The sequence below is a fragment of the Capricornis sumatraensis genome, chromosome 8, assembly GCF_032405125.1.
Source record: "Capricornis sumatraensis isolate serow.1 chromosome 8, serow.2, whole genome shotgun sequence".
In the NCBI taxonomy this organism is placed as follows: Eukaryota; Metazoa; Chordata; class Mammalia; order Artiodactyla; family Bovidae; genus Capricornis; species Capricornis sumatraensis.
Genome location: NC_091076.1, coordinates 83442130 through 83468830, shown reverse-complemented (window position 1 = coordinate 83468830; position 26701 = coordinate 83442130). Strand labels below are relative to the sequence as shown.

Below are 26701 nucleotides of genomic sequence, written 5' to 3'. Positions count from 1 at the left end.
TATTCTAGTGGAGGAAACAAAGAGATAAACAACCATGTAAGTAATACAATTATGGATTATGTAAACATGAACTCATTTTGAAAGAAATAACCAAGGTGCTGCAGTTGAGTACCGGGAGCAGGAATGGGTGTTAGAGAAGGCCTTTATGAAGATGTGATGTTTACACTGCATAAAGTAGGAGACAGCAGGAGCCACAGAAGAGTTCTGGGCAAAGGAAACATCAAGTGCCAAGGTCCGGAAGTGGGAAATGCCTGGGACGGCAGGACCACTGGAGATAATGAAGCTGCTGGAGTGTTGAGCTCTGCCTCCTTCTCCAGGCTTATTTTCCACCTGCAGTCCCCCTAAATCCCAGACACAAATAGGTACCCACCTGTTCTTTATCACACTATGCCTTCTCACTTTTCACCTGCTCCTCTCTCTCTGGACAATCCTGACTCTTCCCTGAGCTTGGGCTTCTAAGTAATTCCTTTGTGGTAACTTTTGGGTTGCTCTGCTACCCTCCTACAGGCAGCTAGATGGCTCCTTCCTCTTCTATGCCCCCACAGAAGTCTATGTACTTCTCCTTGTTTGTGCAGCTAACATTTACTGAGTGCTTCTTGTGTACCAAAAACTGGTCTAAGCATTCTACCTGTAGAAACTAACCTTGCAAGGGAGGTTCATGCAACCGTCAAAAACCCTGTAAGGGGGACCTCCTTGGTGGCCCAATGGTTAGGGATCCACTTTGCAATACAGGGGACCTGAGTTCAATTCCTGGTCAGGGAACTAAGATCCCACATGCTGCAGAGCAACTAAGCTCTGGTGACACACAGAAAGTTCCTGCATGATGCAATGATGCCAAATAAATAATTTAAAAAATAATTAAAAAAAAAAACCTATAAGCTAGGTATTATTACTATCTCTGCCCTATATACATGAAGACATTGAGGCCCAGAGAAGTTGAATAACTCACTGACAGTCACAGTGAGTAAATGGTAGAGTCAAGATTTCAACCCAATCCAGTCTGTGCTTTAACCACTAAGCCATTTTTGCCTTTCAAGATTGACAACAGTAACTAGCATTGATCAAGCACCCCCTATAAACTGGGCTTTCTTCTCAACCCTTTACATGAGTTAATTCATTGAATCTTCCAACAACTCATTAAGATAAATACTCTCAGGATCACAATGACCCCCTTTATTGGCACTAAAACCACGACCCCATTGGGTGGGGGCCCAAGTCCTACCCAAGTCAGCAACCTCAAAGCCTTCCATACCCAGAAGCTGCTGAACATGTCTGCTGAATGAGCAAAGAAACCAACAAACCTAGTCTTTCTCTTGGCTCAACATTAAACTTCAAGGGACTGTCCTGGTGATCCCGTGGTTAAGAATCTGCCTTCTAATGCAGGGGACACGGGTTCAATCCCTGGTCACGGAACTAAAATCCCACACACTGCAGGACAATTAAGTCCATGAGCCACTACAAAGATCTGGAGTGCCGTAACTAGGGCCTGATGCAGCCAAAAACAAATAAATATTCTTTATAAAAACAAATAAACATAAAACAAAAATTTTAAATTTTAGCATCTTTGTTTCTAACAGTGAAAACTAGGAATATCTTGATGTTAAACTGTGATATCTTCACATAGAATACACAGCAGCTAAAGCAATTGAACTAGCTTTGTCAACACAACTAAGCCACAAAAAACAGTATTAAAAAAGGGAAGTTGTAGAATGATAGCTAGAGTATGACATCATTTACATAAAGTCTAAAAACAGGTGTTTTAGTCTGCGCAGGCTGCTATAACAGAACATCACAGACTGAGCAGCTTATAAACAATAGAAACATTTTTTTTTTTTTCACAGTTCTGGAAGCTGGGAAGTCAACATTAAGGTGCTGGCAGATATAGTGTCTGGTAAGGGGCCACTTCCTATGTCCTCACATGGGGCAAAGGGGCTCTCTGGGACCTTTCATAAGGGCACTAGGCTCATTTTTAAGAGCTCTGCTCTTGTGGCCTAATCACTCCCAAAGGCCTCACCTCCAAACATCATCACACTAGGGTTAGGTTTTAACACGTGAATTCTGGGGGGTCACATTCAATCTATAGTAACATGTAGTATTTATGGATGGAGAAGGCAATGGCACCCCACTCCAGTACTCTTGCCTGGAAAATCCCATGGATGGAGGAGCCTGGTGGGCTGCAGTCCATGGGGTCGCTAAGAGTCAGACATGACTCAGTGACTTCACTTTCACTTTTCACTTTCATGCATTGGAGAAGGAAATGGCAACCCACTCCAGTATTCTTGCCTGGAGAATCCCAGGGACGGGGGAACCTGGTGGGCTGCCGTCTATGGGGTCGCACAGAGTCGGACACGACTGAAGCGACTTAGCAGCAGCAGCAGCAGCAGTATTTATGGAAACATTAATGTATGTTATTAGTTTTAAAAGGCTCCCGTGGTTGATAAACATCAAATTCAGCACTGTGTTACCTCCAAGAAGAGAAAGCTATTGGTATTGGAGAGGGAATACTTTAAAAAAAAAAACCCAACAAAAAATTAACACAGATCCATACAGGTCCAACCAACTGAGTTTTGACAAAGGTGCAAAAGTAATTCAATGGAGAAAAGATAGTGTTTCCATGGTGAAACTGGAGGAATTTGACATCCAAAAGTGAAAGAATGAACCTCGACTTAAGCCTCAAAATGAATTATAGATTTACATGTAGGGAAAACACAAAGTCTTTGGGATCTAGGGCTAAGTGAAGAACTCTTAGACATGACACCAAAAGCACAATCCATTAAAGAAAAGAATCAACAAATTGGACTTGGTCAAAAATTTTAAATTTTGCTTTATGAAAGATGCTGTGAAGAGGAGAAAACAGGCAACTGGGGAACTGCAGGTCTTAGAAGGCTTACAGAGCAGATGTAACAAAACAGAAAGATAGGTAGATGGGCAAGAGGTTGGGCTCTGAGAGTTGAGTACTGGGGTTTAAGAAAGCAGAGTCCGATCATTTTAGGTGATGTCGAGGTTTGTTGCTTAGGTGAAATGGAGGTGATTGTGGAAGAGATCAGGTAAGCATAAGATAGAGTGTTAAGACATCTCAAACTAACAAACTTTTGTACTTCAAAAGACACCACCAAGAAAGTGAAAAGACAACTTATAGGATGGAAGAAAATACCTATATTTTCTAAGAATTTGTATGTAGAATATACAGCGAACTCTCAAAACTCAACAGTAAAAAAGGTAAACAATCCAATTACAAAATGAGCAAAAGAGACGAACAGGTATTTCAGCAAAAACAAAATCCACATGGCAAAGAAGCACATGAAAATACATGCAACATCATTAATCATTAGGGAAATGAAAATTCAACATCTGAACACTGCACAAGAATTACATAGCTAAAACTTAAAAAAAAAATAAAGTGACAATACCAAAGGCTGTGAGGGTGCAAAGAAACTGCATCTCCCAGACACTGGGGGTGGGAGAATAAATAATACAACTGCTCTGGAAATGGCAGTTTCTTAAAGACCTAACCATACACATACCTGATAACCCAGCAATTACACTACTGGGCATTCATCCCAGGGAAAGAAAAACATCTGCTTACACAAAAATATACATGAATGATCAGAGAACCTTGTGTTAAAAAGGAGACAAAATGCTCCAAGAGGAGTCACTTGTGTCAGGCCCCAGGGAAACAATCTAAGACTTCATTCCTAACCCAACTGCAGTTACAAGCTTCCCCAGGAAACTGACCTTTAACCAGACAACCTGGAATGTCCTCGTCAGCACTAGGATCCATCCTTGTGATCCGTGGATACCTCTGCCCTTCCCCTTAGGCAAGGAATGCAGCCTCGCCTAAAAACAAGATATTCTTTGCTAATTCTTTCCTTTTTTCTGCTTCCTCTCTGCCTTTAAAAATCTTTTCTTTTCTGCAGCTCAACAGAGATCCATTGCTAGAAGGGATGTTTCCTGATTCACAAATTGTTGAATACAGTGATCCTTATATTTATTCAGTTGAGTTTTTGTTACTTAACATTTGTAATAGTTAAAAACTGGAAACATCCCGAAAGTCCATCTGTAGGTGAATGAATAAACCAACTGTGGGACACATATACCACAGAAAGATATTCAGCAGCAAAAACGGATGAACTCTTCATATATTCAACAATTCCGATGAATTTTACATGAAAAATGTCAAACTCCTATGGCTGGAGGGACATGCCTAATGAAATCTTAATTCCTTTACAGGTTACATACTGTACGATTCCCATTTATGCAACATTCTTAAAATGACAAAATTATAAGTGGATTTTATAAATGACAAAATGCAGAATGGATTAATGACTCCCTGGGCTTGCGGGGAAGGGGTAAGAGAAGTTGTGACTGACCATAAGAGGTTATCCTTATAGTGATGAAAACAGCTCTGTACCTTGATCGTGCTGGGGGTGACATGAATCTACTACCCACGTGATAAAACTGCATATATACTAAAGTGCATGTAAAACTGCTGAAGTCTGAATAAGGTCTGTGTGTTGCACCAATGTTAATTTCCTGGTTTTGACATTGTACTACAACTGTGTAAGCTGCTGTCATTGGGGGAAAATGGGCGAAGGGTACATTGAGACTTCCCTATATTTTTGTGAGTTCTTATGAATCTGTAATTATTTTTACATAAAAAAAATCATTAAGGAAATGCAAATCAAAGCCACAATGAGGTGTCACCTTACACCCATGAGGAGAATCTTTTTTTTTTAAATAACAAATGTTTGTGAGGATGTGGAACACTCAAAATTGTACACAGGGGAGGCATGTAAAATGGTGGAGTTTCTGTGAAAAACAGTTCAAAAAAATTAAAAATAGAATTACCTTAAGATCCAGCAATCTAATTTGTAAGTGCATATTCAAAAGAACTGAAAGCAAGATCTTAAAGAGATATTTGCACAACCATGTTCACTGTAGCAGCTCATTATTCACAAAAGCCAAGAGGTGAAAGCAATCCACATATGCATAGATACATAAATAGACAAAATGTGCTGCATACATTCAGTGGAATACTGCTGCTGCCGCTGCTGCTAAGTCACTTTAGTCGTGTCCGACTCTGTGCGGCCCCAGGGATGGCAGCCCACCAGGCACCCTCGCCTCTGGGACTCTCCAGGCAAGAATGCTGGAGTGGGTTGCCATTTCCTTCTCCAATGCATGAAAGTGAAAAGTGAAAGAGAAGTTGCTCAGTTGTGTCCGACTCCTAGCGACCCCATGGAGTGCAGCCTACCAGGCTCCTCCGTCCATGGGATTTTCCAGGCAAAAGTACTAGAGTCAGTTGCCATTGCCTTACTGTTCAGCCTAAAAAAGGGAAACTGTCACACACACAAATAGTGTATGATTCCACTTACATAACTTACCTAAGATAGTCAAAATCATACAAAGTAGAATGATGATTAGGGGAAGGAGAAATGGGGGGTTGTTATTTAATGGGTATAGAGTTTCAGACTGGCAAGAAGAAAAATTCTAGATATGTTATACAATAATGTGAACACAGTTAACACTACTAAACTGTACATTTATAAGTGTATAGTTGGTCTGTGGGCTGAAACCACTGAACCCCAAGTGCCTAGAGCCTTTGCTCCACAACAAGAGAAGCCACCAAAATGAGACGCTTACACACTGCAACTAGAGAATAGGTCCTGCTTGCCACAACTAGAGAAAGTCCACGAATAACAAAGACCTAGCACAGCCAAAGATAAATAATATTTTAAAAAATGTTTTTTAAAAAGTGCATAGTTCGTAAGATAGTAAATTTTATGCCCTATTTTTTTTTTCACTAAAATATTTTTAAAAGCTTAAGCAAAACAGCTTTTGCTATTTTGTTAAGACTTAACAAAGTTGGGTGGTGATTATATGGTGTTTGTTATATTATCTCCAACTTTCATATATGTATATAATCTTTCACAGTGAAAATCTTTCTGAATAGCTATTCTTTTACAATTTTTTATTTATTTGGCTGCTCTGGGTCTCAGTTGCATCACTCCAGATCTTCAGTCTTTATTGAGGTACCTGGAATCTACTTCATGACCAGGGATCACACCCCGGCCCCCTGCATGGGGAGCATGGAGTCAGCCACTGGACCACCAGAAAAATACCTTGAATAGCTATTTTTAAATGGACAAATTTTAAAAATTTTGAGGACCAATATAACGACAATTTAGAATTTTGCTATGTTCATTTGGGCGCTCAACATCAAAGTTTCTAACTTGCTAGTAAGCAATCAGAATTAGTCTCATAATCCTGTTGCAATAAACTGCCAAACAAGGAAATGACACACCACAGAATAACTCTGTATTTTAAATGTCAGCGATGTCAAGAAAACAATTGTGAATTTGTAATTGGAAACAGTTTTCTCACAGATTTTTATTAAAAGACCTCTAGCTAAGTAAAAAAATCACTGAATCTTAGAATTAAATTCTTTCTTTCAAAGGAACTGCCTAGGTAAAACCATTTGCACATGGTTATTAGATAAGTAGTCTTTTTGCTTTGTGTTTTAAATGTCTAAGGCTGTCAACAGTTTTTTTCCCTCAGTTGAACAAATGGGAAACTACAGTTCACTGAACAAACATTTATTAAGCACAAGGCCAAGTACTGTGCTAGATTTTCAAATTTGTGATTTCAGGGATTTTTGTCGGTCTATTCTTTAATGTGTTTACAGACTACCTTTTACAATCACCAGAAATGACGTTATTATTAAAAGTTTCATTAAAAAAACTCATCTTGTCTATTAAACATGGAACGCATACGCCTCTTTTCTGAAAACATTTTTCTGTGCTGAGGTTACCAAATGCACTTTGTTCAAACATTAAACCAGGAAGTTGTATGACTAACTTCTGGCAACTGCTAGAATTCCCAGCCCTGAACCCATATCAAACCATGAGATCTCCATTCTAGATCATTCCACCAATTCACAGGGATGGCTCAAGAGGAGCTATCAGTTAGTGAAACAAGCTCAGACTACTGACCGCCAGACTAACAAAAACGAAAATTCATACTTTTTACCATGAACGTTTTATCAACTACATCATCGACCAAATTATCTTCAAGAAACTGTTCATTTCTATCTCCTATCATTCATGTAAATAGATTTTAGCAAGTCATAATAAATTTATCGCTGTCTGGGCATTAATTCAAATGCTTGTCACATTGTACCTCCTCTTACTGTTAAGCGTTGAAGGATTGTCATTTAGACTCAAGACCTTTTCTAAGTGATAACTAGCCACTCTGTAGTAAGGTGCACATCTCCAGACCACCTCCTAACTTCGCGAGGTTGCTGCTACGCGACAGCCACTCGCATGTTTATTTACACCCCCACCAGCATGACTCAGCCACCGGGCTGCGTGACTGCGGACCCAAACACGTCTGTCTTAGTCACGTTCCCCCGGTTATCTCGTTGCTGACCAGCGGCCACACCCGCGGCGGGGTCCTAGCTGGTTAAACCACCCGCAATGTGGCTGGCACAACCAACATATTGATAGGACACTAAAAACGCTAGTGTCGCGAATTCTTTCGTGCGTGAATTCTGTCTCTCCATGTGGGTTGTCGGCTCCCCGGTCCATATCATCTTTCACTCTGGGTCTGGACAAACAGCAGTGAGGGAAAAGGGTGTGCGGAGGCATTTCTAAGCACGGCTACCGGGTCACCTGGAGTGGCGATTGGGGGGAGAGGGGGCTGTGCAGGGGAGCAGTGGGCAGTGTGGGGACTCCGCAATGAGCAAGGGGGAGAAGGCCTCCACTGCGGGGGATGGGGGTTCGTGGCTAGGAATGGGGAGTGGGAGGAGGCCTCTGCGTGGGAGACGTTGCCGGGAGGAGTGCCCCGCGTGGAGGGAGATCGGGAGGAACATGGGGGGAACCTCGTCAGGAGAACGCCTCCGCGGTGGGGGAGGGGTGCTCCTCGGTCGGTGGGGCGGAGGGGGTTGGGGGATACTCGGGCCCAGCACGGAGTCCCAAGAGTCTAGTTTTCGTCTCCTCAAAGCACGACCAAAGCACCCTAACTGTACAAGGTGACTAAAGTTCCGCAACTGTGCTCCAGACAACAAAAATAAAACCGGCCGATGTGAGAGGGGCTTGTGCCTCAGAGCAGACACCAGAAAAACTGCGGGGTCCGCCGCCTACCTCCTGGGCACCTCCAGACCACCACTTTCTCGGGAAAATCACCGCAGAACCCGCTATATTCTGACCTAAAACCCGACAACACAGTTGAGAGAGCCGGGCCTAAGAAGCAGGAGGGAAAGACCCCTCCTCCACCCTTAGCCGGAAGTATGCTTCTCTAGTGAAGGCGCGCGTCTGCCGCGCACGCGCTCTCAGTTACTAAGCAACGTCGTTGCCGAATCACCCCAGCGGGAGCCCAGCAACAGCCGAGCCGCTGCCTTCTCCACCAATCAGAGCCGGGCTCGCCTCACACCCCTCACCAATCAGCGCCGGCGCTGCAAGGAAGTTTCCAGAGCTTTCGAGGAAGAGCCCCTTAACTCGAATTCATCCGCCCGATAGTTTTCCTACCTTTTCCTAAAGGAGGAGAAGGATCATCTGGAGGAGAGGGGAGCTGATTTGTTAGGATCCTTTTTTCCGGTTCTGAGGAATTTAGAGCTCAGTCGAAGGACATAACTGCGTCGCGAGAGGTGGGGCCGCGTGAACTACTTTCGGCAGCGCAGGGACACTAGGCCTACGTAAGAGTGATAAGTGACGCAACAGACGTTGTATAAATATCGGCCCCGCCGAGCCGGAGCACTTAGACGCGACGGGCATTGTTGGGTTCCTGTGTCGTCTTTGAGGTGACTCGGCGTGATTGAATTTGCGGCATCTTCGTATTCACTCACAGGTACTGCACCGCAGCCGTGAGCGTCGGGAGGAGCGAAGAAGGGGGCTTCCGTGAGGGCGAGCCGCAGAGGGCTTGGAGTCCGCGAGACGAGGCGGGTGGGGGTGGGGGAGGGGAAGCGAGGTGACGCGGCCCCGGCCTTTCCGGAAGAGCGGGCCTTGTTTACGTGTCCGGAGCGGGGGCGGTTTGGCGCGCGCGCCCGCCCGCCGGCGGAGGTCAACGGACACTTAACCGATGGAGATTCCATCGCATCTGCTTCAGGGGGGAAAGGTGGAAGAGAGGTAGTCGGCGGGGGCTTCTGGAAACGTTTTTAATTCGAATTCTGCCGTAGCGGAGGTGTAGGTCCCCAGTTGCGTTTAAAAAAGTTTTTTATCTAAATGCTGACATGATGACTAGATTTGGGGGGAATTGGGCGGGATTTTAACGAAGTATCTGGACAGTTCTGGATGATAATCTCAGGTACTTTCCATTCTCCAGCCTGTTAGGGAGACGTCTTGACTAAGGAATTTTGCCTTCAATGACTGATACATTGTCTAGTAAAAAAATTAGGAGAGATCTTGATGTAGTTAAGGCGTTTTAGAATATCTTTTAAAAAACTGATTAACTGTGAAAGGCGGTAGAAGATTCTGAAAATGGCACAGTAACGCTTTTCTTTTGAACCTTATAGGTCAAAATGCAAATCTTCGTGAAAACCCTGACCGGCAAGACCATCACCCTGGAGGTGGAGCCCAGTGACACCATCGAGAATGTGAAGGCCAAGATCCAGGATAAGGAAGGCATTCCCCCTGACCAGCAGAGGCTCATCTTTGCCGGCAAGCAGCTGGAAGATGGCCGCACTCTTTCTGATTATAACATCCAGAAGGAGTCGACCCTGCACCTGGTTCTCCGTCTGAGGGGTGGTATGCAGATCTTCGTGAAGACCCTGACCGGCAAGACCATCACCCTGGAGGTGGAGCCTAGTGACACCATCGAGAACGTGAAGGCCAAGATCCAGGATAAGGAAGGCATTCCCCCTGACCAGCAGAGGCTCATCTTTGCCGGCAAGCAGCTGGAAGATGGCCGCACTCTTTCTGATTATAACATCCAGAAGGAGTCGACCCTGCACCTGGTTCTCCGTCTGAGGGGTGGTATGCAGATCTTCGTGAAGACCCTGACGGGCAAGACCATCACCCTGGAGGTAGAGCCCAGTGACACCATCGAGAACGTGAAGGCCAAGATCCAGGATAAGGAAGGCATTCCCCCTGACCAGCAGAGGCTCATCTTTGCCGGCAAGCAGCTGGAAGATGGCCGCACTCTTTCTGATTACAATATCCAGAAGGAGTCGACCCTGCATCTGGTTCTCCGTCTGAGGGGTGGTATGCAGATCTTCGTGAAGACCCTGACCGGCAAGACCATCACCCTGGAGGTGGAGCCCAGTGACACCATCGAGAATGTGAAGGCCAAGATCCAGGATAAGGAAGGCATTCCCCCTGACCAGCAGAGGCTCATCTTTGCCGGCAAGCAGCTGGAAGATGGCCGCACTCTTTCTGATTACAACATTCAGAAAGAGTCGACCCTGCACCTGGTCCTTCGTCTTAGGGGTGGCTGTTAATTCTTCAGTCTTCTGTTCATAATGCTCAGTGATGGCATCGTTCTGCACTCTAGCCATTTACCCCAATTTAAGTTTAGAAATTACCAGTTTCAGTAATAGCTGAACCTGTTCAAAATGTTAATAAAAGTTTTGTTGCATGCACTTTTGGTGTCTGTTGTGAAATTACATGGTAATGGTGGGTACTCTTAACAGGTTAAAATGGTATTCAAAGAAGGCATTTGAGCTTTGTGCGACCAAATTTTAAGTCATTGGCAAACATTCCGTGTGCCAAGGTATAGAACTTTGTTCAAGGTCATTAACAGGATTCTAATGTAATTAAAACCATTTCAAATTGTAAGAGTATGGAGGCATATTGAGGGAAAGCACTTTCCTGCCTTCTCAAATAGTGGATAACAAAATCAAGACTACAGAAAAGTGAAATTTTGAGGCTGTTTAATTGTGTTCTGAAATCTTATAATTATTGGTTGGCTATTGTCCTTTTTTCCTCTGGTGCTTTACACTCTAACAGGTGTTTAGCCTTAGATAATAGAACCATAATTTTCTCTTAGGTGAACTGAGCCAAGAACCAAAGGGAGCCTTGGTCAACAAGGGTGAGGAAAAAGATTTGAGTTAAGGTGGTTATTAACATATTGGTTCCTAGTGACTTAACAGCTTTGTCTCCTTGTAGGGATAAGATTGCTCCAGTGAAGGAGATTCTGTAACTTGGGTGGTAAGAATCTTGGGGAAGTCCTACATAGCAGTTTTTGTGCTCCCATCCCAGGTGGCACAGTGGTAAAAGAATCAGCCTGCAGGAGAACCAAGAGATGCAGGTTGGGTCAATGGGTCAGGAAGATCCCCTGGCAAAGGAAATGGCAACCCATTCTGGTATTGCCTGGAAAATTTCATGGACAGTGGAGCCTAGCAGGCTCCATGGGATTGCAGAGTTGGATGTGAGTGAGGGCATAACATGGTTAAGCATTAGGAAGTATACTTCAGTGCTAATTGAAGGTGGTGTAAGAATATTTGGGGGCACAGCCTTCCTTTATCTACCATTCCCCTGCTTCATAATTTCCTTCAGTGGTGGTTCTCAACTGGAAATAGGAAGGGGAGGGGCTGGGTGTGGGAAGTAAAGGGGAAAGAGTTGGAAGTTGTCCTGGTCCTCAGCTTTACACTGGTAAGAAAATCATTTCTGATACCTAAAACTACTTAACAAGCATAGCATGAGGGGTAAGAATCACCCAGAGGTGCGATATATAAAGTCAAGCCTCATTAGAGTCCAGGTGTACCTGAGAAGAGCTTGGTGTACAACTTTAGGAACTGTTTTAGCAGCAAACGCTGTTTCAACTTTTGTCCTAGAAACCCACTTAATTTTGAACATACACTAAATTGGAATACTTGACTGATTTTCTTGGGTAAGTTAGAGACTGGAAATAAGTACTTTAGCCTGTTATGCTTCAACTGAGTGGCGGTAAAAACTTGAGCCAAAAAGGCAAAAAACTATTAAACCAGTAGAGGTGGTAATGAAACATTAAGCCTTTTAAAAGCTTTCCTTAGACTTAACGCATCAGATTTGCTGTCAGGTTGGAAGATTATATCCTTCCCAGTCCAGTGCTTGACCTGCCCAAGCCCCTAGTTCTTGTTACAGGCAAGGCAGGGATTGGGATCCAAGTGTCAACTCACAAAGCTCAGAAAATGCATGAAGTTTTATTGAGTTCCTTCCCCTAACCCTTCAGGAGGTCCCCAAACTAGTGTTTGCTGAACAAGTCTTGCTTTAATATTTAATATAAATAGGCCTTTTGTAACTAAACCTGAGTTTTGAAGATTAAAAGTTCTACACTTAACCTGAGAGAAGAGCATTTCACCAGAATAGCTGTAGTGAAGACGTGCTGATTTGGGCAATAGGACAAGAATGTCCTTTTCCCCCAGATCACTACCTGACTTGTCAGGCTTTGAGGTCTGCACTCCTGTGAATCCCTTGAGGGAAAAGTTTTTCAGCTGTTGCTCTAATTCTCTCATGGGATTTCCTCCTGTCCTTGGGAATCCCTCATAGTATTCACGGATCTTGGCAAACACCTCACACAACCGGAGGTCTGAACAAGGAAACCTTTGTGTGGTCTTTACCAACCTGTGCTATCAACTGGGAAGTGGGGCCAGCAGTCTCTGTTCCCTGAAGTCAGGCCACACTCACTCAGTAGACTTACTTTGCACAAGTGTCTGTTTCATTCTTAATGGGAACTATATCTCACAAGACTTCCCCAATCTCAACAGGCTGCATTTTAGATACCTCAATCCGAAGGGCAAAGGTATGACACCCTTTCAATCAGGCCCAGCCAACTCCAAATGGAAGCTGTAGGGACTTCCCTGGTGGTTCTGAGGTCCCAATGCAGGGGACCAGGTTTTGATCCCTGGTCAGGGAACTAAAGTCCATATGCTGCAGCTAAGACTGGATGCAGCTGAATAAATACTAATAAATATTTTTTTAAAAATAGAAGCTTTAGACAAATGTTGATTTCTGGGAAAGGATCTTGCACTTAGTGTAATACTAACTGCTGAAATAAGTTTTGAGGTTTTCCTTTCTTTGTACCTTCTTGATCCTATCACCATCCTCTCCCCACCACCCTTTTTGTGGTCATCAGAAGTTGAATGGTGAGGTTCACGCTCCAGCTGATAGGTCTCTGCCAACCCCTGTAGCTTATTCTAGCACCTATTCTTTGGACCATGTACCACCAACCAGGACTCCTCTTAAGGAACATGTTTACCAGCAGAAATTTATGTGTGTTTTGCAAGCTTTGTCCTCTAAATGTTACAACCTCTCAGAAGGATGCTGTGGTCACAGGAGCTCAGGAAGCTAGCTGTCTGCTATCTTCCCCTTGGAGGCCATCTTGAAGGCTCCAAGAAGTTCTGCCTTAAAAGAACCAGCTTAGTGTGGTTCAGTCCAGTGTGTTCCAATGTCCAATTTCACTTTTTCTTTTTTTCAATTTCCTTTTCAATCAGTTACCATCGCTCACACTTTGAAAAACCGTGTTTGAGACACAACTCCTCACATCCACATCTCCTTGCCCAGCACTACTGATTGTGCTTTGTTCCCAGCCTCTGCAGGACAGAAACCTGCTGCTGTGGCCTCAGAGAGTGCCACAAACTGGGCCTGGAAATTCTACTGCTAAAATAAAGCAACACAGGGACATCCCTGGTGGTCCAGGGGCTAACAGCCCACGCTCCCAATGCAAGGGAACTTTAGGTTTGATCCTTGGTCAGGGAACTAGATTCCACATGCCACAGCTAAAGATCTCGCATGCCACAATCAAGACAGTGCAGTCAAAAAATAAGTTAAAAAAATAGAGCATCACAAATACAGAAGAGAAAAATATAAATGCAAATATTTTTCAAACACAAGGAGATGGATAAAACTTTCCAAGTTAGATGTTTCTTCCATAAGTTGTTCTTAGTCAGGTGGCACCTACTATAGCTTGTCTTCAAACAGCTGTTAACAGAGAAAATAATAGTAAATTTTAGACGTGGTTTTTAAGTTTTTTTCTGATTTTTTAAAATAAAAAGGTGATACACACTTGATAAAAACACATCTAATGATATACAGGAATATCCAGTAAAAAGTGAAAAATCTCTTACCTCTTTCACTCCCCAGAGGAAACCACTGAAAGACTATTTATCCACTCATCTATTAATTCAACAACTATCTACTCTGTTTCTCTGGTGGCTCAGATGATAGAGAATCTGCCTGCAATGCAGGAAGCCCATGTTCTGTCCCTGAACTGGGATGATCTGGAGAAGGGAATGGCTACCCACTCTAGTATTCTTGCTTAGAGAATTCCATTGACAGAGGAGCCTCGTGCGTCCATGGGGGTTGCCAAGAGTCAGACACGACTGAGCGACTAACACTTTCACTGTTTACAGCATTGGAAATGCAGCAATGAGCAAAGCTGACCAAGTCTGTCCTTACAAAACTTAAAGAGGAGAGGGGAGGAGACTGATAAATAGATAAGTATATCATTTCTTTGGCAATGGAAAGTGCTATAGTGAAAAAGCAGAATACAGGGCACTGGGTGATCAGGGAAAGCCCCGCAAATAATATGACATTTGAGCAAGGTCTGGAGGAAATGAGGGACTTGCCTGACAATATATGGGGGAAGGGCAATCCAGGCAAAGGGAACATAGTGTGCAAAGGTCCTGGAAGAGAAAGCTTAAGTTCAAAAGCAGTATGAAGGCCAGTATAGCAGAAACTTAGCAAGGGAAAGAATGCCGGTGGTTAGGACTCTATGCTTCCACTGCAAGGGCCGTAGATTCCATGCCTGGTCAGGGAGCTGAGATCCCATATGCTTCATTGTTGTTGGTGTTTATTCACTAAGCCATGTCCAATTCTTTTGTGACCACATGGACTGAAACCTGCCAGGCTCCTCTGTCCATGGGATTTCCCAGGCAAGAATACTGGAGTGGGTTGCCATTTCCTTATCCAGGGGAATCTTCCCAACCCAGGGATTGAACCCATGTCTCCTGCTTTGGCAGGGGGTTCTTTACCACTGAGCCACCAGGGAAGGCCATGTTGCACAGTGCAGCCAAAAAATAAATAAAACAATGCTGCAATGGACATCTTTGTAAATGTCTAATCTGAGATGTGCAAATATTTCTTCAGGTTATAACTAGAAGTGGAATGATATCAAAGAATGCCATCACTGAAATTTGTGATAACTACAAAGTCACCCTTCAAAAATACTGTACCATATGCAATGAAATATTACTCAGCCCTGAAAAAGAAGAAAATTCTGACACGACTGAGCGACTTCACTTTACATGTTCACATCATTGCCTATTCGTATTGCTAATTGGTAATGTTGCCTTACATATTCTAAAAAGTAATCATTTTTCTTTATAATTGCAATAAATAGTGTCTTTCAGAGTGTTGTTTCACCTTTTGTTTATGGTGCCTTTATAAAAACTTAAATTTGGAATTTGAAAAAGAATCTGGCAATCTTTTTCTTTAGGATTTCCAGGCCAAAGACGAGAGGGTGCAAAGCTGAAAACTGGCAGCCTCCCCTCCACCCCTCAAGGCCAGTGTTTGGGAGGCACAGATCACGTGCTGAAGGAATGGAGGTGCTGGGCATGCACCCTGCCCCTCAATCAGCAGCAAGTTTGTGGTGCCCACAGCAGGCTCTGGAGCAGGAACAGGGATGGAGGGTCTGCTGAGCCTGCCCGTGTTCCAACCTCCAGTCTTCAGATCTGCTCTGTTCACCCTGAGGCAGAGTGGAAACTACTGACTATTGTGTCCAGAAGGCGATGCTTCAGTGTTTGCGGGGGAAGAGGGTTTTAAGGGCTCTTCCACAGAAGGCCTCATTTCTCAGGGAGGATGCCCCCCGCCCACCAACCAGAACCCTCAGCCTTTGCACACACCAGGCTCCCCCCAACCCCTCGGCAGGTTAACTGGCAGCTCCAACCCTCCTGCTTGCCCCTGACTTCTGAGAAGCGGCACCCCAGCCCCTCCACTCCTGTGAAAGCTGTCTTTCTGAGCATCAGGCCTGAGCATAATCTCCTTTAGAAGTTGAAGCGGCTTGCTCTCTTTTTGCAGCCAATACTTTAACTCAGACGCTCTTATGGCCTATTAGATAATTCTACTCCTCTCCCAAGCTTTTCCTGGAAGCAGCTGGAGAAGCTGATGGGAATGTATGGCTCCTGCCCCCATGCCAGCCAGGACCTCTGGAAAGAAGAAGGCCCTGAGTCACCCAAGGGCCTGAGCAGGGAGCTCGGAAAGAGAAAGAACTCCAGAGGCCAGAAGACAGGTGGTGATGGGGGAGGGGCAGCAGGGGGCTAAGGAGGGGCAGCAAGGCCTGGGGAGGCAGCAGGGGCTGAGGTGTGGCAGCGGGGAAAAGGGGCGCAGCGGGGGCTGGAGGAGTCCGCATTCTCATCCTCCGCTCCTCCGGGCCCTCCCCCAGCTGCTGATATCTCTGCTGCCTCCCCCATCTCTTCTGTAAAACCACAAGAAGGCAGGTGGAGACTGCTCGATTCCAGTAAAGTGCTAAAGATTTCCTCTAAGAGGCTGCCCCCGCCCCCACGCAGACTCACGTCACCCACCCAAAATAAGTCATTGTCTCACTTCCAGCTCTGCCCTCCCCACTCCTATTTCAGGCCAGCACTGTGCAGTATGCCTCCAAGCTCTGACCACTGGGCTCAGTGAGCGGGTGTCTCAAGATGGGTCTTCTCATGTGAAAATTTATGGGCTTCCCAGGTAGCACTAGTTGTAAAAAACCTACCTGCCAGTGGAGGAGACTATCAGAGACCTAGGTTCCATCCCTGGGTTGGGAAGATCCCCTGGAGGAGGGCATGGCAACCCACTCCCGTATTCTTGCCTGGAGAATCCCATAGACAGAGGAGCCTAGACGGCTACAGTCCATAGTGTCACAGAGTCGGACACAACTGAAGCAACTTAGCACGCACACATGTGAAAATTTATAGTGAAATAAGGGGCCCACACCTAAAGATACACACTCAAAGTACATATAACACATGTGCAGGCTCTCCAGGGTGACCCCGGAACACAGAAGGTAAGAGGCAGAACCTTCTGTGGGACACGCTTTGGGTTTGCCCAGAAATCAGTAAATATAACCCCTTTCATCTGGGAAGGTGGGCCAAACAGCTATGTGTGAATCTGGGCCCAACGTCTCCTGAGGATGAGAATGTTATTCTGAGCCTTACTCTAAAGCCTCATGGTCTGTAGAAATAAAACTGGTCCTTCTTGCAGGGAGGGAGAGGGATGGATTGGGAGTTTGGGATTAGCAGATGCAAACTATTATATATAGCATAGATTAACAACAAGGTCTTACTGTATAGCCCAGGGAACTATATCCAATCTCCTTGGAGAAACCATAATGGAAAAGAACATGAAAAAGTATATATATAACTGAGGCACTCTGCTGTATAGCAGAGATTGGCATAACACTGTAAATCAACTATACTTCAATTTAAAATGAAAAAAAAAAAAGGAAGGAAAAAAAGGGGGGGATTGGTCCTTCTTACTCTAAGCAAAGTGCTGAGGCTGCCCAGACAAACATGCTTTGTCATGGAGCAGAACAGACAGGTAAACAGACATGGTGATAAATACCAAGCCAGGTCATAGTCAGGCACCCTGTGGGCTCCTCCCCAAGAGAGGAGAGGGTGTGAGAGTCTACAGGGTGCTGGGGACAAGGAAATGGAGGAGTGGGTTCTCTACTCCCCTACCATTGCCTTAGGACCCATAGTACTTGCCCCACACCTTCAGGGACTCTGATCTCTGCTCCAGGCCTTTGGAGTCAAATCAGGGCAGCCCAGATCTCCTGTGTTTGGGAGATACTGGAAAAAACAGGTCGGGACCCACTGATTTTGCCAGTTGCCTAATCATCTCCTGCTCCAAACACCCAGACCTGGGGGATGACGTTGCAAGGCAGAGTCCCTCTAATGCTGCTTCCCTCTGGAGAGCAAAGTGTGAAGTCAGGCCTGGAGGGCTTGTTCTGTGGGGTGAGGAGTGGCTGGCTGCTTCTCTGGTGCCTCCCTCTGAGACTTATCTGCTCCCCAAGCACTGAAATTGTCAGGACCTACGGACAGGACAGGATACACCCCAGAGGATGCAGTACGGCAGCCTTCTCTGCTCTCAGTACTTCACTTTTGACTTCAGTGACACCAGCTTGGAGACACTGACTTGGAGACAGTGTTAGATCTCATGGGTTAAGGGCATCACCACTTTCAGGAGAGAAGTTACACACTGAATTATCTTCAGAATAAGGACTTTTAAATTAGACTAATGGACATGTTAAAAGATACAAGGAAGAAAGTGGGACTACAAAATAAGAATACAAAAATATCAAAAAGAACCAATAAGAGATAAGTTAAATATATAATAGATGGACTAAAGAACAATATTCAAATATTGTATGTCCCACACAAGGTTTGCTTCTCCACCTTCTGCCCCTTACCTTTTGTGTTCCAGGGTCACCCTAAAGAGCCTGCACATGGGTTATATGTACTTTCAGGGCATGTCTTGAATGGATGAATTAGCTGAAGAGTGAGTTAATGAACTAGAATGACAGAAATTCCCCAAAAGTAAAAAAGAAAAAAGGAACAGATAATATAAAAGAGAAGCTAAAAGATAGAGAGGATAAAAGTAGAAGCAGTAACATACAGACAATAGGAGTCCTTGGTAGAAGGTGATAAAAATGGAGGAGAGGAAAAGCAAAGGAAATCAAGCCAAAATAAACAAATGAGACCTAACCAAATTTACAATCTTTTGCCCAGCAAAGGAAATCATCAACAAAAAGAAAAGACAACCTATGGAAGAGGAGAAAATATTTGCAAATGATATGATCAACAAGGGTTTAATTTCCAAATATAAACAGGTCATACAGCTCAATAACAAGAAACAAACAACCCAATCAGAAAATGGGCAGAAGACCTAAATAGACATTTCTCCAAAGAAAACATACAGATGGCCAAGAAGAACATGAAAAATGTGCTGCTTAATAATGTTGCTAATTATTAGTGAAATACAAATCAAAACTACCATGAGCTATCACCTCATACTGGTCAGAATGAGCATCATCAAAGAGTCTACAAATAACAAATGATGGAAAGGATGTGGAGAAAGGGGAACACTTGTACACTGTTGGTAGGAATATAATTGGTGTAGCTACTATGCAGAACAGTATGAAGGGTGAAAAACTAAAACAGAGTTAAAATTTAATTCAGCAATCCCACTCCTGGGCATATATCCAAAAAAGATGAAAACTCTAATTAGAACTGAAATCCCACAAGCCACGTGGTGAAAATTATATATATAGCTAAGAGCAAAGAAAAAGAAGAAATATTTCCATAAAACCAACCCTCAAAGTCAGAATTAGGACTTTCCCGGTAGTCCAGCGGTTAAGAATTCACCTGCCAAAAGAAAAAGAGAAGAATCCACCTGCCAATGCAGGGGACACAGGTTCAGTCCCTGGTCCAGGGAGATTCCACATGCCTTGGGGTAACTAAGCTTGTGCACCACAGCCACTGAAGCCCTCACACCTACAGCCCCCGCTCTGCGACAAGAGAAGCCAGTGCAATGAGAAGCCCGTGCACCACAACCAGAGAGCAGCCCCTGCTCACTGCAACTAGAGAAAGCCCTGTGCACAGCAACGAAGACCCAGTGCAGCCAAAAATAAATAAATGAATACAATTTAAAAAATAATAAAGTCAGGAGGGAGGTGGGAGGGGAGTTCAGGATGGGGGACACATGTACACCCATGGCTGATTCATGTCAATGTATGGCAAAACACTACAATATTGTAAAGTGATTAGCCTCCAATGAAAATAAATTAATTAATTAAAAATAAATTAATTTAAATTAATAAATTAGTTAATAAAGTCAGAATTAAACTAACTATGGCACGTGTGAGTTCAGAGCTGCATAGATACCAAGGAGAGGCCTTTGCACATCTGCAAGTTTGAGGTACAGACATGAACTCAGAGCCCCATTCCAGCCCCTGGCAGGAGAGCCCCTTAATTTGGCAGGGTCAGCTTGAGGTTCCTTCATGCTTCCCAGGTGGAGCAGGTGGTAAAGAACCTGCCTGTCAATGCAGGAGACATAAGAGAGGTGGGTTTGATCCCTGGGTCAGGCAGATCTCCTTGGAAGAGGGCATGGCTACCCACTACAGTTTCCTGCCTAGAGAATCCCATGGACAGAGGAGCCTGGTGGTTACAGTCCATGAGCAATGCCCCCTATTTCAGACTTTGGAGAGCGTCTTTCATCTTTTTCCTTCTCTGACATTTTCCCTGTTTCTCAGGCTCAGGCAGTTTTGTGCACCAGCTGTCATGTGGTTTCTGGCTTATTTTTAAGAGAGGCCGGGAACCCCTTGAGCTTTGGGGTATCCAGGGTCCTAGGAGCTGCTGCGCATTCCCGATGTCTGGATGGTGGGGAGGTAGGAGAGGGTCTGATTCCTCCATATAACCCCACCCTTGGAAACACACCTCTTCCTCCTTCCTAGTCACCTAGTAAAACCCCAATCCGGGAAGAGTTCTGCACCTGTCTTCCCCCTGTCTGCACCCACCTTCCAGGGGGAATGTACCACACACTTAAGTTGACAGGTTTCATTTTAAATTAATGTTAACAAAACTCAAGTCCTCCTCTATTTCTCTGAGAGCTAATAGGTTCTATTTCTTCACACTTCCCACACCCTCATTCCCAGATGGTGGCCTTAGCTTAACGTTTCTTAGAGGAAACACAGGCCGTTGGACCTTCCCACCCTTGACCTGAAACCTGTCTGCACCTGGGCCCACTTTGCCTTCTTTTCTCACTACATGAACAGGTGAGTCCCATCACTGGGGCCACCCTCTGACCTTCTCGAGGTCTCTGTTGGTGCAGGTACCCTTCCCCTGCATTGACCATTGTTGGATCTTTCATTAGCGTATAAACAGAATCTGTCACTACATGGATAGCTGATCTTTAAACAGTTAATCCCTCCTACCTTGACTCCACATCTCCTTCCAGGTACTACCTGCTTCCTTATATCATGAACACCTCCAAAACGTGGTCTGCACATTTCCTCAATTTCAACGTCTTTGTTTTTGGAGGGTGGGGACATGGGGATGACTCCAGATTGTCTTGAAAACAGACATAATACATCACAGTCATGGTTGGTCTTGCAGTATTAAAATGGTTTCTTTCCAAATCCTTCTAAAGTGATCATAGAAGATTAAAAAAAAAAAAAGGTGCAGGACTCCCCAGATGGTCCACTGGTTAAGAATCTGCCTGCCAACCCAGAAGGTTCCATAGGCTTTGGGGCAACTAAGTCCATGGGCCACAACTACTGAGTCTGTAAGCCCTAGACCCAGGGCTCAGCAACCAGAGAAGTCGCCACAATGAGCTCACCCACTGCAACTAGAGAAAGCGCACACACATCAAGGAAGCTCCAGTGCAGCCAAAAATAAATCAATTTTTTAAAAGTATGTCAACACGGACAGAGACAGTGGAGGGGAAACCAAGCAGGGCACAGCCAGCAGTGTTTGGCCCTGGATGGTGGATGACCATGTGTAACTCAGTAGAGAAGCTGAGACCTCCTAGTGCCCCAAGGACATAAGTATAAAGAAGACCCTGCTGAGCTGGGGAGGGGGGCAATGAAGTGGACACCTGTCTGCTAAACTCGGGGGTGCTCAGTGAAGCCCCATCCACACAGCTAGCTTTTTGGTGCAAGACATTCAAGGAAAGCCTCTCTCATGAAAGGCAGAGTTCTCCAAAAAGCAAAGAGAAAAAGTAGACCTGTGACCAAAGGAGACAATGCAGGGAGCCAAAAGAAACTCTGATGCATAAGCTTTCCAGTTCTCTCTCCACCTCTCTGGAACTAAGGGCCGCTTGCAAGCCATGCTGGCCTGGACACCCAGCCTTTCTGGCCAACAATCTTTCTCCTCTAAGATGGTTTCTTAGCAAAGGGGCAGCCCCCAGGGCACTATGAGGGTCTGAGGGAGGGTCTCACATTCAAATCTAAATCACTCTCCATGACTTACCCAATAAAGTCTAAATGTGAGTGTTATTTCTGAAATGTTCTAAGTCTTGTTCTGAGCTCCTGTCCCTGGTTCCTGAGTTACCTTGTCATTTCTTCTGCTATGGTCTGAATATTTGTGTGCCCCCGGGCCCAGGTCAAAATTTTAATGTCCAATATGATGGTATTAGGAGGGGGGGCTTTGGTAAGTGCTTAGTTCAGGAGGATGGAGCCCTCATGAATGGTATCAGTGCCCCTACAAAGGAGACCCCGCAGGTTAGGATGAGGACACCAGGAAGAGGAGCTGGCTGCATCCAGGAAGAGGGCCTCCCCAGTGTGACCACGCTGGGGACTTGACTTGAACTCCCAGTTTCCAGAACTAAGAGGAATAAACTTCTATTGTTTATAAGCTACCCTGTCTGCGGTAGCAGCCTGAATGGACTAAGACACCTTCACAACATCCTTCCTTTTCCAGGCTTGCAGCAGCCCCAGGCAGTGAGGACAAACTCTCCTCAAAGTCCAGGGACCTGGGAGGGGTGTCAGACACTGCCATGGGGAACTGCAGCAAGAGCAAGACATGTGACGTGGTACCTTAGAAGACGTCAGGATTACACAGTACGCGATTCCATTTATGTGACGTTCTGGAAACCAAGGCTGCGAGAATGGAAATCCTCCTTGGTTATCAGAATATGGCAGTGAAGGAGGGGCTGGCAAAGGAGCACCAGAGCACACTTTGGGGTGATGACAACGTTCTGTATCTTGACCACTGTGATGGTCATATGCGTATATACTTTTGTCAAAATTCTAGAACTGTTAGCTTTAAAAGTGTGTACATTCTTACAAATTACCAAGCACATTAAAAATTTTAAGGGTGTAAGTTATACAATAAACCTTTGTGACTTTGTGAAAAAAAAAAAAAAAGAGAGAGAGAGAGAGATGGGAAGGCAAAAGTTGGCGATACTGCCTGTGTTCAAATCCCACCACGGTCACTTGCGAACTATGCTGTGATCCAGAGCAAGCCAGTTCACGTTTGGATCCCTTCTCTGAATGGAGACCACAGATCTAGCTCCCAAGGTGGTTGTGGTCAGGAGTGAAAAAGAAAATGCTGTGAAGGCCCGGCTCGAGAGCGCGTTTCCAACCTTACCCGCGTCCAGAGTGCGAGGCAGGTGCCTCCCCAGCCCTGGGTGCACCACACCGCGGGCGCACACCCGCTCCCCTGGAGAGAAGCAGGAGCCCCAGCCTGGACGCCCCAACTCCCTCGCTGTGCTGTGACTGAGGGGAGTGAGGCGTCGACTGGGAGGCACTGCCGCGCTCCTACCGCTTCCTTCCTTGGGAGCCCCAGGGAACCGCGGACACTTGCGTCCTACGGCGCGTGGGGAAAAGGGCAGGCCCTCATCTGGACAGGCGCCGGAGGTGACGCTAACGGGGGCGGGCGCGGGGGAACTCCCGGGTGTGTGTGAGGGGGGCGTTGAGGCGCGGAGCCGAGCCTTCGCACGATATGGGTGTGGTTGAGGCGCGGAGGGGAGGAGTCGTGGGGTGTGGGCGTGGCTGAGGCGCGGAGGGGAGGAGTCGTGGGTGTGGGCGTGGCTGAGGCGCACTGCGGAGGCGTCCCGGGTGTGGGTGGCTGAGGCTTAACGGGAGGCCCTTTGCATCTTCCTGCTTGGTCTCCTGATTCGCCTTCACCCCTCCGTGCTCTATCGCGTATTTTTCGGCTCGACCTTGGACGCACCCTGGGTCATCTTTTGCCTCAGTCAGGCTATCTGATGCTTTCTTGGCCCAGGCTGACTCTGCCTGTGTCTGGTCTTTCTCCTATCGCTGTCGCTGGTTCTGGCCAGACTGTCTGGATCTCTGGTCTCAGGCTGTGTCTCTCTTACCGGCCTTGACTTTGTAACCCCTTTGGACCACCGTTTTCTCTGTCTGCCCGATCTTTACCTCGACTCCACCTCTCCACTCCCCTTTCTCCTGTCTCCCAGACGGCAGAATATCCTTCCCTTCTGGTCTTTGTAGTAGTAAAATCGGACATCCGGGGTACTCTTTCTGCCCCCTTCTGATGCCTATGTCAGAAGCTTTTTCTATTTCCTTTATACTTTAATAAAACTTTATTACACAAAAGCTCTGAGTGATCAAGCCTTGTCTGTGGCCCCGAACTGAATTCTTCTCCTTTGGGGCCAAGAATCCCTGCATCGTAATTCAACAACCTTTCATCTTGGGGCCTCGTCTGGGATCCTTCAGGACAACGTAAGGATGTTTAGAGCTCTAGTTCTTTGTTTTCTTAGCGAACACGTTTTCTGACTATATAACATCCAGCTGAAGATTAGCAGGGGGGTACTCTTTCTGCCCCCTTCTGATGCCTATGTCAGAAGCTTTCTCTATCTCCTTTATACTTTAATAAAACCTTATTACACATACACACAAAAATCGGACATCCATAAGCCAGTAGCTGAGGGTTGTTGAGAACAGGCCCAGACCCAGCCCAAGGTACAGAAAATTCCCCAGAGGCTGTGAACTTGGGCTCCCAGATTTGGCCCGGGGCCTGGCTGTGGCTATTCTGGGTCCTGGGAAATAGGCCCCATATCTGGGCCAGGCTGAGCTGTGGTCCCAGGGGTGGGGGTGTGGGATGTAGTGCAGAGACCGCGTGAGAAGGGGCAGCTTGCCTCTGCTTAGAGCAAGGATCTCCCAGGCCAGGCAGACTGCACCCACACTCGCAGGACTTCGCAGGACTTCCCTCCTGCAAGAGGCACTCTTGGCCTTCCTAGCTACCTCAACTAGTATTTTTCTCTTCCAGTACCAGCCTGGTCAACTCCAGTCTCCTCCCTTGTTCCAGGAAGCCTGTTCAGCCTCCTAAATTGGCTTATTTCTACCTCTCTGCCAGTCTCAGACACAGAGTTGCTCAGAGAGGCTCCAAGCCAAGACACTGGCCCAGCCCAGGCTCTGGACCAAGTCTTGGGAAGCAAAGGAGCAGGCTCTGGTTTGTGCACTCACTTCCCCCAAGTTCCACCTTTCCTTCTCTCTAAGGCCAGAGCAGCTCTTGCCTTCCCACTCTGCACTTCTCTTTCCCACGTCTCTTTATAATTTACATTAATTACACACAGGCTTTAGACACTTCTTGCACAGTTGAGCTGGGTTTGTGTCTTTTTTTTTTTTTCTTTTTTAGCTTTGCAAGAGATGCCCTTTTTTGGTTTTTTAAGTCAGTGGTGAAAAACTCAAATAGTTCAAATGATACACATCGAAAAGGCAGTTGCCTTCCCACCCTCTCCAAAGAATATCTCTGCTGAACTTGCTTTGAATCACTTGTCTTCCTTAAAATTGATTCTGAAAACAAATTCAAGTGAAAAAAACATGTCTTTATAAAAAGTTTACTAACTGTAACACATGGAATTGAAACATATGGAAAGGCTAAATATAAAGACGGCTTGGGGGAGATTTTCCTCCCATGGAAACTGGACTGGATGAAGCTTCTTCAAATATGAGTTCAGTGGCATTGGGACTGAGAAAGCTGTGTTTCTCTGCTTGATTCATTTCTGACTAAAAACACAGGCAGTCTGCTCAGAGGACCTCTTTTTTTAAAAGATAAAATTCACATATAGTTTGCCAACATAAAGTGTACAATTCAATGGTTTTTGGCATATCTACAACCATCATCACAATCAAATTTAGAATCCTTTCATCACCCTCTCCTCCTAAAGAAGCCCTGTACTGGGAGTTCCCTGGTGGTCTCGTATTTAAGATTCAGTGCTTTCACTGCTGTGGCCCAGATTCAATTCCTGGTTGGGGAACTAAGATCCTCAAAAGTTACACATAGGCACAGCCAAACAAACAAACAAACAAACAAGCAAGCTCTGCACCCTTCAGTTCCCCCTTACTCCCCAAATCTGTAGGGATCTACTTTCTATCTCCATAGGCAACCACCAATCTCCTTTCTATCTCCAGAGAGTCTCCTATTCTAGACATTTCTCACTTCTTTTGAGTATATACCCATGAGTGGAATTGCTGGGTCATATGGTAATTCTATGTTTAATTTTTTTGAGGAACAAGCAGACTGTTTTCCAAAGCGGCAGCACCACTGTATAATTTGCCAGCAGTGTATGAGGGTTCCAACTTCTCCATATCCTCACCAATACATATCATTATCTGTCTTTTAAAAAATTTTATTGTATTCTAGTTGATTTAAAGGTAGTGTATAATCTGTCTTTTTAACTATAGCTGTCCTAGTGGTATCAAGTGGTATCTCATTTGCATTTTCCTGATGATTGATAATCTGAGGACTTTTTATAAACTTGATTTGCAATTAGGGTTGTCTACCCAACTGTCACTGAAGGACTTGAGAGTCTCCACTTACTCTTTACTTTTCCCCCAACAGCACAGTAATGTCCTCTGCATTACAATCATAATTCAAAGGTTTCTTGAGCACCACCTGGGGTTGGGCACTGTGCTAGGTGCTGAGGATACAGCAAAATAAGCAAGATCTCACCTCTTGGAGAGCTTGGTGTATAAAGGCGTGGCTCCAGATTCGAATACTTGCTCTGTCACCTCCCAGCTTTGTGGCCTTGGACAGTGTGTCCAGTCTTGCCCAGCCTCAGTTCCTAATCTGTGAAATAAGGTTGCTCTGAGAATTACATGCAAAGCACTGAGCAGTATCCGGCATATAGTAACTGCTCAGGAGGCCCTTGTTATTATTAAAGATGAGGCCAGACAATTAAATGTTAACCATAATGGACAATGAGTTACTATCAGAGAAATGCACGGTATCATGGAACACAGGGGCTTCCCTGGTGGCTCAGACAGTGAAGAATCTGCCCGCAAT

The 26701-nt window shown here is 45.3% G+C and overlaps 1 protein-coding gene across 1 annotated transcript; it reads left to right on the top strand.

Moving 5' to 3' along the window:
- The first annotated feature begins 8725 nt into the window (after positions 1–8725).
- UBB (ubiquitin B) lies at positions 8726–10552 on the top strand. Its single transcript, XM_068976553.1, has 2 exons — positions 8726–8841; positions 9506–10552. The coding sequence occupies exon 2, from the start codon at positions 9512–9514 to the stop codon at positions 10427–10429; it is 918 nt and encodes a 305-aa protein (XP_068832654.1). The 5' UTR covers positions 8726–8841; positions 9506–9511; the 3' UTR covers positions 10430–10552.
- Positions 10553–26701: the final 16149 nt, after the last annotated feature.

Bases quoted from the DNA above. Each gene is read 5' to 3' on its own strand.
- UBB (XM_068976553.1), top strand. From the start codon at position 9,512: ATGCAAATCTTCGTGAAAACCCTGACCGGCAAGACCATCACCCTGGAG.